Here is a 14,331-nt window from a genome sequence, read left to right as displayed (position 1 = left end):
TATGAATGTTACTTCGGGCTGTTAGACATGTGGATGATTGCTCAGTTAAGGTAAAGTTTAGCCTGAGTAGGGGTACTAATAGGTATACACGAGTCTGTTCTCTTTTTAGAAATACAAACTGAATCTACAAAACAAATGGTACATGAGACAATTATAAACACTGGCTTAAATGGTAAAGAAGCTACTTTCATGTAACTATGGATTTGAGGAGCTTTAAAAATCTTAACTCTTTCACTAATTAAAAAAGTAATAAAATTTAATACTATTACATAGTATTGAACAAATACGAACAAATTGGTAAATTAATAATTTTAACCATTTGCCACTATTGTCTAGTGGGCGGGTGGGGGGATCAAAAACATTTGTTGTAACATAAACCCATTATATTTGAACAACTATAAGGAATGGCTTCATTTTTTTTATATGCACTTCAATTACAATTCTCAGTACTTCACAAAAAGGGAATCCTTGGCCATATTGTTTTTAAATCTAAATACTTTGCTTAGCTTAAGTCATCCGATTGCAGCTATTTTGGGTGTCTTTGTTCCAGTTTCTGCTTCTGAAACATTTCTGTGTCATAGTTGGAGTCCCTGACTCATCTGTAGCCATGTGTGGTTTTTGGAGTTCTCAGTTTTATCTTTTCTATAATTGAAAAGAATCTGCCTCTGAAGAATGGCCATTTTTGGTGTCCATGTATGAGGTGTTGGCCAGGACTGCCTTCTCCTTCTCCCTACATCCTGTACAGTACATTGAGTGAATTGCACAGCATCTTGAGATGAAGTTTCCTCCATTTCTAAAACATTATTCTTGGCTGCACTTCTGTAATGTTTGGCAGCCATAGCTGCTTATTTTAAGATGTTCATTAAAGAAAAAAATTAACAGGATGAGAGACAGCTGCAGGTACTGGCAGCATACAAAATTCATAATTACTAAGAGTAACTGAAGCATATTATAGTATAATTCAACCAAAAAAACAGCTGGCACATGCTATATTTGTCATATGAGAGCTTTGCAGAACGTACTTGCTACAGCTGGCGGATTTATCACCCGTCTGCCAAAATGCTAAAAGCTCACCTTTTGTTTCTTACTCACTTAACAAAGACAATATGGAGTAGGGACTGATTTGATTATTCAGCATAAGGGTTACTGCTCAATTTTAATATTAAAATGTCATAATGTATGTTTGGGGGAGGGTTAACAATCAGAATGAATCAACCGTCTTAGCTCAATAGCCATCACGTTTCCTTACGCTTACAAGGTTAAACTGTTTTCTTTAAATACATGTTCAGTGTGGTCTCATTATAAAAATAATTTCTTGATGTACAGCTCTATATGAACATGTAAATTGTTTATGGCCTGTGCTGCTAAGAATGCTAATTCTACACCTCAGTACAAGTGTAGAAGACAGATTGTTTTCAGTAACTAAGAAATTTTAATTTAAAAAACTAATCTATTTGGACAGTCTTCTAAGATGATGTAATAATAAAGATGGTGTGTCAGAATTTAAGAATTTCCTTATTTGCAAAGCCTTTTTTACTAGCATAGTTGAACATAAGCAGTCTATACATTGTAAGGAGTAGTGTTTGAATAGTTTTCTAAGGAGCTTATTTTGAAAAGCTATGTATGAAAAGATAGGGCAGGAACTGTATAAAAATTCTGTTTTGCTAATAAAATGGTTTATAAAAACTGAACTTTCAAAAAACAGCTGTTCATTAGGGCTCCTGTATTGAAAATGCTTTATCTTGATGCTTGGTATTGATTACAGAGGAAAAATTGCAATAATAGTGTTAAGTGTTAACATACTATCTTCATCCTGCAATTTTAATCCATCTTTAATTCTTATTTTATATCAAAATGTTCACATGTGGTAACAGGTATAATCAATATATAATTTTAAGTGATTAATATCATTTAAATATCTGCCTATGTACTCTCATTTTTATAGCAGCTAGTCAAAAGACGTTCAACTGTTTTTATGATATCTAGCTGGGATTGGTTACAGGGGCTGGTTGAGAACAAGGGAGTGGAAACTACCAGCCAGGTATACTCTCAACCTTATGTTAACAGAAATATTGCAACCTTGTCTTTCAAGTGCCATATAGCAGTTTTCAGTCGAACTTGTATGAAATACTAAGTTTTAATTTTTTTAAGAGTAAATTATTGTTGAGAACTAAATGCCATCATTAAAATAGCGGAGGCTTTTTAAGATGGAGATCTGAGGTTAAAATATCTCCTACCTTACCTCCGTTCCCCCTGAAAGAATAAAGGCTTTAGCTTCCTTTACAGTGCATGTAGTTTCAGTAACAGGCAGAGCACCTAAAGGTTAGGTATTGGCTTTCTGAGCGTTGTCAACGTCCTACATATTCATGAAGGTGATTGCATTGCAGCATACTTTAAACTTGGGAAAGGAAGGTAAAGTGAGAATAGATTTGAAAAGTTCTCCTTTGCAAAGACGTTGGAAGCTCAGCATAGAAGGTGAAACTGGTGGCAAGAATCTCGATCGCACCATTTTTTGTAATGTCTGTTGCTAGTGGAGTAGAGACTGGTCACAGGTCAGAGCAGTCCATTTAGTTCTGCTTCTTTCTCTGGCTAAAATTACCAAAGTTCAGAGATTTTTCCTTCTTTGGTCATCCCCTCTTCTTCAGTGGCTTGTGATGACAGGAGGTAAGAACTGTTTCCTTTGAGCACAAAGATGTCTGCCATAACCCAGATATTTTTTGTCTTCAATACTAGACAAATTCACGATCACTGAAACTCATGTAATATAAAAGTAAAAAGACCACTTTGAAGAAGGTGACCTTTTCCTTTTCTTCATGAAGTGTTATATTGTTGTCTCTCTCAGGTATAGAATGATTTGGTTTTAGGTACTTCAGAGCACCTTCAAAAATGTCCACATTGAAGTCTGGTTATGAGACACTATTTAGAATGTTAATCTAAAAACTGAGTATACTGTGCAAATGCAACTTATAGCGTATTTGATAATGTGCCTGCAAAATAAGATTCAATAAGCAGGAAAAAAAAGTAAAATATCAAATGCTCTTGACAAAGTCCTGTTGATTCGAACAAATACATCTCATACCTCTACCATTATAGTTTTGAATATGCATCATTAAGAAGTGCTAGCTGTGTAGTGCATTTGAAATCAATGTTTTAAGAGCAATGCTGTAATTAAAAATACACCGTAAGATCCTGCAAGGTAATGAAGTACCTATGAAATTATATTCCGATAACTGATGCACTACTGTGTGTTAATCAGCATCTTTTCTTCTGATTAATAGAAGTGAGCTGAGTCAACAAAAGCTTCGTAGCCAGGAGCTCATTTCTCAGCTGGAAATGGCAAACGAAAAGGTAACCGAGGTAAGATAATGGCTGATAGGAAAACTACTTTAAGTTACAACCTGATGCATGCACGCACGCTAGAATCTTAACAGAAACCTTTTTGAATGAGTTACGTTGCTGTTTTAGAAAAAATTAAGGATTTTTGACAGTAGTAGTCATAACTGAAAAAGCTCACTGTTTCTGCTGACTGACATGTTCAAATGGCAGGAAGACAAATTAGCTTTAATCTCAAATTACAAGAAAAGGTAAAGGAGAGGTCACCTTTCAATGTTAATAATCTAGCAATTTTAGACAATTCAGGAAATGTTTCCAAAGTCACTTTGCCTATGTATGCATGCATACCTCTAAAAGTATGAGGTAGGCGTTGTGTTATGGATAATGTAGCATATGCAGAGATATCGAATTCTCAGCATACTATGAGTATAGTAGAATTTACACTGTACGTACATATATGCATATAGATAACACCATTAGCCATTAAAGATTAAGGGCAGAGTTGTTTTGGAATGTGCATTGTTCAATAATTAATGGCCACTTTAGAAAACAGCTATCCTATCAGCGTCATAAATCTGAGATAACATCCATTTCTATCTAGGATAAGTCCTTCTGTGGTTTTTTTTGTAGCGCTGTATTATTTAGCGGAGAAAAATGGGGCTGATGCGAGAACAGATTTCCATAAGTAAAGGATGGTTAAGAAAGACTTTATGCATACCCTTTGATGAAGAGAAGAAATCTTTAGCAAGTTTATCATATTCTAATCTAGTATATTCTTTTTCCCTTTATGTATAGCTAAAACATTTACCTTGTAAGATTGTGTAAATTAAATTACCTGGATTAAAATGTCAGCTTTTGTGCATCTTAATTCAAGATGGTGAAATAAGTAAAACTTCCTCTGCAGATTACTCTGATTGGAAAAGTCATATGATACCATATTTGAGCTGGAAATTCTCTGTAATGTGTCAGCAATATGTCTTCAGTCTTATTTTAAGTGGTAAACAGTTCCGCTTGTTTTAGGCTTTTTCACTACAGTGTATATGGATCCCGTAAAAAGAACTTTGCATTTGTAATGAGATATTTCATTTACACAGGATGAAAAATTAATGATGGAATATCGAGAATACATCAATAGGCTTCAAGGGCGACTAAGCCAGGCAGAACAGAGGGCGGCTACAGCGTCTCAAAAGGTACAAAACTAACAAAATCCATGTTATCTAAGTGCATTTCAAAAATGCCATTGAATATTACAAAAATAGTCACTTTGTATCATTCCGGAGGCAGACGTGATCATTGTGTGCAGTATTACTAATATAATTTTAACAACAAGCTTGTATTTTGGATGCATCATCACAAAACTGATGCATATTCAATTAAATGCCACCTTCTGACAGGATGCTTAAATGACAGTATAGATTTGTTTATGGAAACAAATTTGATGCAAATTAAACTTGTGTGGTTCAAAATGTGTGAATGAAGGTGTATGATCATTCCATCTTCAGAAATGGCAGCAAGTTAAAGAGAAAAAAAATTCCTTTAATAACTGCAGCTCCTGTTTACAGAAAGCAGGCTTTTTTAGCTTGGTGTAACCTCCTGCAGCAGTCACAAATGATGGCTTCACGCGATAAAGAGCAAATGTTGTGCTGATTCCTACACCTGTCTCCTGGGGAGTTTGATTTAAAACAAAGTATGTCTGGAGCTGATGGCTAGAGAACTGCCTTTATAAAAATTGCGAGGCAGAAGAGCTATTTTGTGAGAATTCTGTTTGTGGGTTTTTTCCAGCCAGACAAGTTCCTTAGCCTAATTCATTGTGTGGCTGCACAAAGAGCATGGGGAAATGCTGTGCAGTAGTTGCAGGACAGAATTGATAGTGTGGACCTGTTTAGTGTTCATCAAATTGCAACCTTGAGTTCCTTCTGCCCTGTCATGTGAACTCCCAGAGTTGTTAACTTCTTGTCTGTTCACCTGCGTTTTCATTAGTGGCCGCCAGTAGCTGTGTCCCTGTGTGTTAGATGATCTTTGAGGTGCCTTCCAACTCAAACCATTCTATCATTCTATGAAGGACACCCCACTGCAGTTATCAGTAGTTATGTATAACAGACACAGTAAGTCCTGCAATGTCAAAAAATACTGAAAATTGTGCAGACAGGGTATGAAATACTTGGTTTTTTGCAGACCATGGGAAGCAGGGAAGGAAGGGATGGTGGTAGGTATCTCACTCCCATAGTGAACATTTCAGTGAGTCTGAAAACTTCGGACAAGGTGTGTCTGTTAGAGCCATTTATATGCCTTAGACCTCCTTGTGTGCCACTGTGATCACTTAATGAGCTGAATTGTTGCTGCCTTCTTTTTCCAGTTCTCTTCCAATTCAGTTCCAGCTTTGAGCAGTACTATCCAATATTTCTAGACATTGGGGATATTGGGAGGAAAGGTTTTCTTCTCTTCAGAGAGAGAAACTTAGAGCTTTAATTATCTAAACCCTGTGCTACCTGTAATTCTGTATTTTCTCGACTGGACAGTAGGTGGGCTTTTTTCCATCCAGCATTCTTTTTTCCATTCTATTCAAGCTATACAACTTGAAGTAAATCCTATGGTGTGGTTCATATACTGGGTTCTCTTATTTGCCAAGCAAATTTGTTACTCAAGTTCGGTTCCTATTAAGTAAAGGTGGGCTTTCTGCCTCCTAATTTTTAATAGTGATTTAGAAAACTCATTTGCAAATTGTAGCTTTTTAGTGTGGGTGATCCCATGTGAGTTGCAGAGAGGAAATGTTTGGTTGATCTAAATTGTCCAATTAGGACAAATGGCATTTTTTCCCAACAGCAGTGAATAAATGGGCAGAGCTGCCAAGCTGTCATAATGTAAGCTGTGTTTCCTGGCTGTAAATGCTCTCTGTCATGACAAGGTCTACCCAGCTGGTGAAGATTTGCTCTGAAAGAGTGATTTATTTTTTTTTAACCTCTTGTTTGTTACATGGATCTGTTCAGCTCTAATACTCCTGAGGTGCTAGCTTCCCTTAAAAAAAACATGCTCATGTCACCTTTCAAGGGAGTAAATTCCTGGCCTCAGTGCCCATATCGGAAGAGGTCTTGCTGTTGCTGAGAACATCGATAATTAGCTGTTCCTTACCAGTCTCCCTCTGAAAGGTAACAAAGACGTTTGCTGAGACGTTTAGCAGCTAAATTGCTGTCCGGATCTTACTGCCAGTCTTCAGAATTTCCTTGCCCTCTTCAGGCTTGGCAGAGATTACCGCTGCCAGCTGTCAGGCATGGCTTCTTTGTAGTGACTTCAGAACTTCTGTACCAAGCCCCTTCCTCTCCCCAAAAAAAGACATACCAGCACTGTGCCACTAAAGGCTAGCGAAAAGGTCTCTGCTGCGGGAATGCGTGCTCCCTGAATCTGAAGAAACACGGTGTTTATTCTCTTCTAGCTCTCAGAAGACTGCATGTTCATGTGTGTGCCTCCTCAGATTCAGAATGGTAACTCTTCTCTGTATTCTCAATCTGTAGGTTGCGGGCTACTTTCTGACTTGACTTAATTGTGTGGTCTCATTAGATTATCCGGCTTGCTTGTGAAATTAAATCTGATATAGGCTAGAGCTGGGCTATTAGGGAGTCTAGAAATTACATTTTTATTGTGGTTAGTTCAATGACTATAAATCTTGGCTTATTAAATAATCATCATTTAGTAAGAAACATAAAAAAATACAGGATAAAGTTTCCACAGGTTTAAAATATGTGTATCCTATGTATATGTTTTTCAGGTGTACTCCTGCTACCTAATCTTTCATCATCTTGAATTCTTTGGGATCTGAAAATAAGACAAAAGCAGTAGTCATCATAGAGTGCACTGTAACTTCTACTGTTTACCCCAAATTCCCACTTAGCTGTGCTTGTTCCCTCTCCTTCATGACACCTTCCATGTTGAAGTTCTCCTGATACTTTGATCTTACAAAAAATTATATAAACTATCTATCTGCTTGTTTTTAATTACAGCTCAGCCTGATAACTACACGGAAGAAAAAAGCTGCTTCCCTGAAGGATCTGGAAAACATTTAAACATATGTCTTGTTCATTCACACCATGTTGGGAGTTAGTTAAGAAGATTGCTGGAGAAACTTCATATTGGAGCTTTAAAGCCAAACACGTAGCAAGGCTTGTAAAACTTAGATAAACGTTTTCTGGTTTATTCAGGTAAGAAAGGGGGTGAATGAAGATACTGTAGCTGTATGCGTAGTAAAGATTGGAAGATGACTGCAAAATGATGTAATTAAAGTCCTTTAATGTAACAGATGATACAGTTCTGTGGCATATTGGTCTTTTTTGGTCTAAAAGCCACCACCTCCAACTATGACAAGATTGTGTACAGGGAATAGATAACATGAGGCTGAAATTCCTGAACAGCTTTGCTCACATATAGTTGATACCTTTAATTTTTCTTTGTAGTGCAGTGAGAACATTTTGAAGATCTTTTATGAATTGTAGTAAGAAAGACACTAACTACATCACGAATGTCAAATCGTTGCTGTTCTTATAGTAGGTGTTACAGCTGCAAAATGCCTCCATTGCTTTCCAGTTTTAAGAATTCAGTTCAGTGTGTTCTGATGCCCCTGGGCAACAGTTAATCAATAAAATGCTGCTATGGCTATTCATACAGCTCGTTTCTAAGGATCGTTATCTTTCCTCAGTTGTGCTTTTTCTTCCTAATTACTATTTCACAATGGTTCCTTGCTTTTCTGTTGATGTGCTCTTGTGGTTTGTATGTGTTTGTTTGGGAACTTTAGTTCTCTATTACTTCAATTTGCACAAACCTGGTGAAGTCATCCAGTCATGCAGCTTTGATGCATTTGAAGTGTGTTTGAATTCTACAGCTGCCAGTATGTGGGAATCCTCTTGCGTGTACGTGCAATAGTTGAGAAACTTCATCTCTTTCATTCTAAAATTAGAGCTGAACTCTGTTTTTTCTTTTAGCATATATTATAAACATTGGATAGGTGTTAACTGATTTTGAAGTGCTCCCATCTTGGCCTTAAGTGATGTAATTTCTTGTCCTTCCTCTTAAATGTGAAGAGTATAATTATGGTTTGTAAGTTCTAATTGAGTTGATGGATAATGCTTACCCAGTGCTTGATGAGAACTGTTGTTTTGGACTAGCAAACCCGTATGTCTGCCACAGTGGATCGTGACCATATTTGCATTTTAGAGGACAGAAGTAAGAGTTTGTGCCACCTCCTGCAACGCTGGCTGTTCAAGTAGAGCCTGCAAAAGGGATGTAACCTCAAGAAAAAAATTCTGCTTACTGCAGAGGAAGTAACTATTTCCTACAGTTGTACACCCTTTGCTAGTGCTTTCTCAGTTTGATATATGCCTGTATCCATTGCAATCTCTCATTTTGCTGAAAGACTTCAAAGATTTTTCAAAGCACCATGGATACAATGTCCAGAAGCTCTGAACGTCTGTTGTGGTGAGCTTTTCATCAGTCAACTGTGTATATGATGCAGAGAGAGGTAAGTACCAAACACCTTATTTTCATTTGCATAATGCGCATCTGAGATGATGACCGACCACCTGGAAGATCTGGGGGGAGCTATAAATCCCATTCACTCCTTAAAGCGAGGCTCTAGCTGTGAAGTGAAACCTGCCTGAAAATGGCAGGTAAGGGTGAGGTTTTGGGCAACACTATTTGTGTATTTGTTCCTTGAGGCACAGAAGGGCACCTGCCTGATTCCCTTTTAATTACAGGTATATTCTTGTCACTTGTGGTATAGCTCTTGTGTAAAGGTTATTTGCCAGAATATGAATTGCAATGATGACACAAGCACCCAATAATAAAGCTAAGGGGTAGCAGAGCAATTATGGCAGATGACACAGGAAATAAAAAGATTTCCTGCTTTCAGCTGTCTGCCTAATCCTCTGAGCAGCTAAAAACTGACCAAATACATCAGTCTGAGCCACAAAAGAGAACGTGGTCAAGCTAAGCTCGTCCTTTCATTTCCCTTTGGTGTCTAGAAGCAGCTGCTGGAGCGTTGCTCACAAATTGGACTTTCAGAGGAAAAGCACTTGCTGTTCAGATAAGTTTTGCTCTTTCCCTCACAATACTGGACTGTTCCATAGAATGGAGCAGCAGGCTTTGCAACCATCTGTCTTGGTTGGCTTACATTTGTTTCCATCTCTAAGTTTCCTGTCACTCTTCCATTCAAAGGTTTTGTTTCCCCTCCCTTCTTTTCCCACCGCAACACCAGTTTTTGAGTGTTTCAAAGATTTCCTAGTGTGGTATTAATGCTTCCCATTGAGTAAAACTTTGTTCTTGACTGTGTTTATTCAGGAAGAGTTTCTAGGGGAATAGTTAATTCCATTCACAGGTGAGAGAAACCGACTATGAAGGTAGTGTAAGTTTCATTTTTGGGTCTTCCTAGGAGCTCTATACCTTCTGGCACAGGCCAACCTTGAAGGATCTGTCACAGCAAGGAACTTTTTCATAGTCTACTGAAGTGGTTAGCAAGCTGCCCTCAGCTCTGACCCAGTCCTACCCGGGGAACCCCAGCAGTGCAGTGCTTCCAGAAAGGCTGCTGTCAGCAAGCTCTATAAAGGGGTACAGTTATTTACCCAGTGCTGGTTTTCTCTGTCAGCAGTGCTGGACTATATAGGCGTTCAGTGTGAACGCACGTTCGGCATACTTACCTTGAAGATCGACAGGTAAGAAACCTCATGTTCCTCTTCCAGTGGAAGATCATGGACTTTCGGAGGACACCGTATATCAACAAGCGTAAACTATTTGAGGTCAGCAACATCTCTTTGAGGATCTCAAGGGCAAAAGGATACAATTTTCTGTTGATGGGACAGGCGCAGCTGAGAGTAACAAGACCCTATGCTATTCCTCGAAAAGAAGCAATACCTTTCTCTTGCAACCACAGTGTGAATTTTGATACCTGTAATAATGCAAATGAAATGCTTATTTTAACTGTGAAAGTTGTTAGATCATTGCAGTGAAGTGTTTTATGTAAGAATCCAAACAAAATCACTACTGCAAATTCTAAAACACTGCTGGCGAGGGTACTGCAAAAATGTACAGCATTTATTCACATACAGACAAAAAGGCACAATTCTACTGAATATTTTAACAAAAAATACAGCTGTCTTCAACTAGGTCTTTATAAATACTTCAAAAAAGGGAGAAAATAAATACAGGATTGGGCCATGTAATATAAAATAGTCATCTCTACATATACTTTTTATTTCTATCTGTTTCTCTTCATGCACCTTTTTTAATTAATTTCAGCTGAATGGACACCAAAGCTAGGCACATAGTGAAAAATCATCTGTACAAGGTTTTACAAATGTAATGACAGTTTTCTCAAATTTCTGAAATTAAGATTTATACACAACACATATAACCCTTCATTTAGATTTGTGTGAGTTTGTAACCTAACAAATGGCATTCCAGGCAACTTTACAGAAGTTCAACTAGCCTACAGTTTAACAGAATACACCAATCATAATCAAAGATCTCTTGGTCAGTTTGCACAAGGAAAGGTAACGCTTAAAACCAGAAATTCAGCAAATTGTTCTATCCCAGTAAAATACAGGGGTGGGCTTGTATTGTCACTGCTGTACTTCTGACACCTCTTCTGAGCGCTAAGCACGGGAGACAAAACTAACCTACAGAGCTGGGCACACTGCAGTCTTCTTAGAGCTTTTTTGGTTTTGGTTCAGCTTAACTTGAAACATTAGAAAGCTTATTAACCTAAACGTCGGGGAGCAAAACAGGTAAGGCATTAATTCTGCACAACCTTAGCATTTGTAATAGTGCAAAAGAACAAGGTACCTCTTCCAAAATGATGTGAGGTTAAATGTTTACTTAGAATCAAAATTTAGATTATTCCATCTATGGCTTGACAAACAATTCCCTCTATGGTCATGAGCTTCTTTCTTCCAGAAAATAACAGTGCCTGTCTGGAAAACGTAGTAGAACTCACCTGCATTTACCTTTTATCTGTCTGCTGTTGTTTGATCAAATAAGTACTTTTAGCACATCCCAAGAGTGACTGCAGAATTTCAGATTCACCAGTGGCCTGTTTGCCTTCCACCACTGTAAGTAATGCAGTTAATCTGACCCCTTGGGACCAGCAATGGTATTTTATCTTACACAAAATTCCCCTTCCTCAACGTAATCCTAAAAGGTATCAAAAGGTTAAGACTTCTGAGTTTTAAAACAAATGATAGATATGCATTCTGTTGGAAATATTTAATTAAACAATAACTTGCATAGCAAGATAGGGTGTTAATAAGCTGTTTTGTTTTGTGGGTTTTTTTTGATTGAATCCTCTGGAAGACTCAGTTATGGCAGAGTTCTACTGTGTTTTAAATGTTCCCTGCTCAAGAGGCAAGGCTCTAACATTCAGTGAGTGGATGCGGTAACGTCAGGCTGGGAGCAGGGAAGGAGGTTCTTTATGCATGTCTTTCTGTAACACATTGCTGCTTAAACGTTTCACGAGTACGTACCTGACTTACATCTAGGCAGAATTCCAAAATTTACAGGTTCCTAACACTCCACTGTTATGTGTGCACTCTACTTGGTATAAAACAGTATCCTAATGATCTGTTAATATTATTGCTCATAGCTTACTAGTTATTGCCATTTGCAATTATTTTTAAAAAAGTACGCAATCAGTATATGAGTTCCCTCTTCCATCAAATCTAGTCCAGAATAGAATGAAATAGTTTCTCTTCATTTGACTGTAAAGAGCTAATCACAATTTATTGCCTTTCCATTTTATTCTATTTAAAAATATATATTCATGTCCACTTTGAAGCAACCCTTTAGTGCCCTAAGCCTGGCTTTCCCAATACATACCACTAGTGCATATCTGGTGGCCTTTGGGAAATCCTACTGACTAGTGCCTTAGAAATTTTTTCTTGAATTGTCATCGTACTCCCAGAGGGAGGTAACTGAGCGGTGAGGGGTTATTCTGCAGGGTGCATTACCCCACACGCCTGTCCCCTCCCAGAACTGGGCCCTTCAAGTGTCCACTGTGCTCAGTCCGAGTCCTCTCAAGCTGTTGCACTGTAAGGCTGCTGCAGCCCTGACCTGACCCTTTCCCTCCTCCAGTATAACATCAGGGTTAAATCTGGTCATCTTGTAGGTGTGTTTACATGTAAACGCTGGAACTCAGGGAGGGTTCTGAGCTGCCACCTACGCGCAAACTGAATGCAACAGAAAACATCCTGCAGAGGAGAAAAACCTACCACCATCCAAGGAAAGTGACCATCTGTAAGGGGGTTTAGCAGTGCAGTATGGTTAACCAACCATCTCCCATTCAATACACACTAGTTAAATAAAGAGCTTGTGCTTTTTCCAGAAGGCAGGGGAAAGGAGTAAAATTTTATCAGTGCTTTTTAGCTAAAAGGGATGAACGCAGCCTACTTCTCCCTACCCACCCTAGCCCCTTCTAAAAGGTGAGTTATTTTAGTGTTCATCACAAATCCTGTTTTAGTAGTGATGTCATTTCTCTGGTTACTCAGGAGAAAGTTGCAAATAAAGGAGATTCAAGCTTCTCACAGAATGGGGAGGTGGGGTGGGGAGGGAGGGGAAAAAAAAAAAACCAGCTTTAAGTGCATGTAAACATGTTTATACAGCTCAGGAATAATGGGTTCTCAATTTGTCAGTCTGTAGCCATGTCTTAAGAACTCTCCTCTCTCACACCAATAAATAATGCGGCGTTGGCTTGTAGGCAGTGACTCTACCAACTGCAGAGCTGACACCATCTCTGTCCAGTCAGGATGCCAGGATGCTTCTCCTAATAATGTCCGTCCTCCTGCCCATAGTGCTGTTTGGACTGAGTCTCTGCTGCCTGCACTTTTTTTCAGCCACTTCAGTCTCCGAGTCGCTCATTTCGGCATCAGGCAGGTACCCATCATTCTCACTGTCAGGCTTGAGCTTGCTTTTTGCCCTGTCCTTCGGTGAAACTCTGCCCACGCCCACGCAGGGGTAGCTGGAGTTCTGGTGGCAGGTCTCCTCCAGGCTCTCGCCCTGCTGTTGCCTCTCTCCTTTCTTTGGAATACGGAATCCGCCCCAGTTTTTCACTGGGCTCGTGGGTGTCGTAGGCACTTTAACTACTGTCTGATTAGAGTTTACTTTGACAAGACCCCCGTTGCATTTAGGCACTATATCCCTCCGCGTGCCAGGTGCTGACCTACCACTGGAGTGGTTCACAGCCCTTTTATTTTCTGATTGCCTCTGAGAGAGTTCTGTGGGTCTCAGTGGTTTGTGGTTGTGTTTAGCAGTCTTTTCCTTCAGTTCTGCCTTGATGACCTCACACTGTGGACGATTGTCTCTTCTTTTTCTGTGCTCTGGTATAACTACGCCGTTTTTCTGCTGCGCTGATACCATCCGTGTTTCTGCAAAGGTCTTGTCAAAATTTAAAAAGCTACCTGGAGCCACAGCGCCTTCCCTTTGGCCAGGCTGCCTCAGCAGGGGCTTGCTGTCGTTCCCAGAGCTGGTTCTTACTCTGTCTCTCTTGTGTGGTTTTTTCAAAGAGCGGGATAGAGATGTGCCCATTTGTTTCCTGAAGAATGCAGAGTGCCATTTCAAATCCTCTATCTTAGGGGCGTTGGGGCCCAAAGATGGACTATTGAACAACACCGTGTTTTCCACTGAGGAGAATGAGGAAGGCACGCCTAAATGTAAACAAAGTAAGTTCAAGTCAAGCAATTCTGTGTCTGGGTAAATACCGCTGCTCATGAATGTACCTATTTTAACTCGGTGCCTCGTGCCCGACATGTTCTGCATAAACAGGTATTTGATTGCCAATCCAGCACCTTCACAGCACAATTACGTGGCTCTGTCATGGTTTCACAGTATACTATGTGTACTTTACGTTCCTGTAGCTGTGCTGCACCCAATTACACCTGTAGCAAATATAAATCCTAGCACTGCCATAGCCACTAAGAGAAACTCCTCAGGGGAAAAAGGCAATCAGCAAGTAGATCTGATTGATTC

The 14,331-nt window shown here is 39.1% G+C and overlaps 2 protein-coding genes across 17 annotated transcripts in view; one reads left to right on the top strand and one right to left on the bottom strand.

Moving 5' to 3' along the window:
* SCLT1 (sodium channel and clathrin linker 1) overlaps positions 1–12,919 on the top strand; it is a 49,514-nt gene extending 36,595 nt beyond the window's left edge. For 2 of the 3 annotated variants that reach the window (XM_010307611.2, XM_075751144.1), the window contains exons 20-22: positions 3,279–3,357; positions 4,428–4,523; positions 7,329–12,919. In XM_010307611.2, coding sequence (XP_010305913.2) covers positions 3,279–3,357; positions 4,428–4,523; positions 7,329–7,391 — 238 coding nt within the window. In that variant the 3' untranslated portion in view covers positions 7,392–12,919. The remainder of the gene's footprint in view (positions 1–3,278; positions 3,358–4,427; positions 4,524–7,328) is intronic. The other variant, XM_075751145.1, reaches the window with a different exon arrangement.
* Positions 10,387–14,331, bottom strand: part of JADE1 (jade family PHD finger 1) — a 110,599-nt gene continuing 106,654 nt past the window's right edge. For all 14 annotated transcript variants that reach the window (XM_075751130.1, XM_075751131.1, XM_075751137.1 and 11 more), the window contains one exon: positions 10,387–14,009. In XM_075751130.1, coding sequence (XP_075607245.1) covers positions 13,108–14,009 — 902 coding nt within the window. In that variant the 3' untranslated portion in view covers positions 10,387–13,107. The remainder of the gene's footprint in view (positions 14,010–14,331) is intronic.

This window comes from Balearica regulorum, chromosome 4 (assembly GCF_011004875.1).
Source record: "Balearica regulorum gibbericeps isolate bBalReg1 chromosome 4, bBalReg1.pri, whole genome shotgun sequence".
Lineage (NCBI taxonomy): Eukaryota > Metazoa > Chordata > Aves > Gruiformes > Gruidae > Balearica > Balearica regulorum.
Note: the sequence above shows the minus strand (reverse complement) of the source record. Positions and strands in the feature narration are given on the sequence as shown.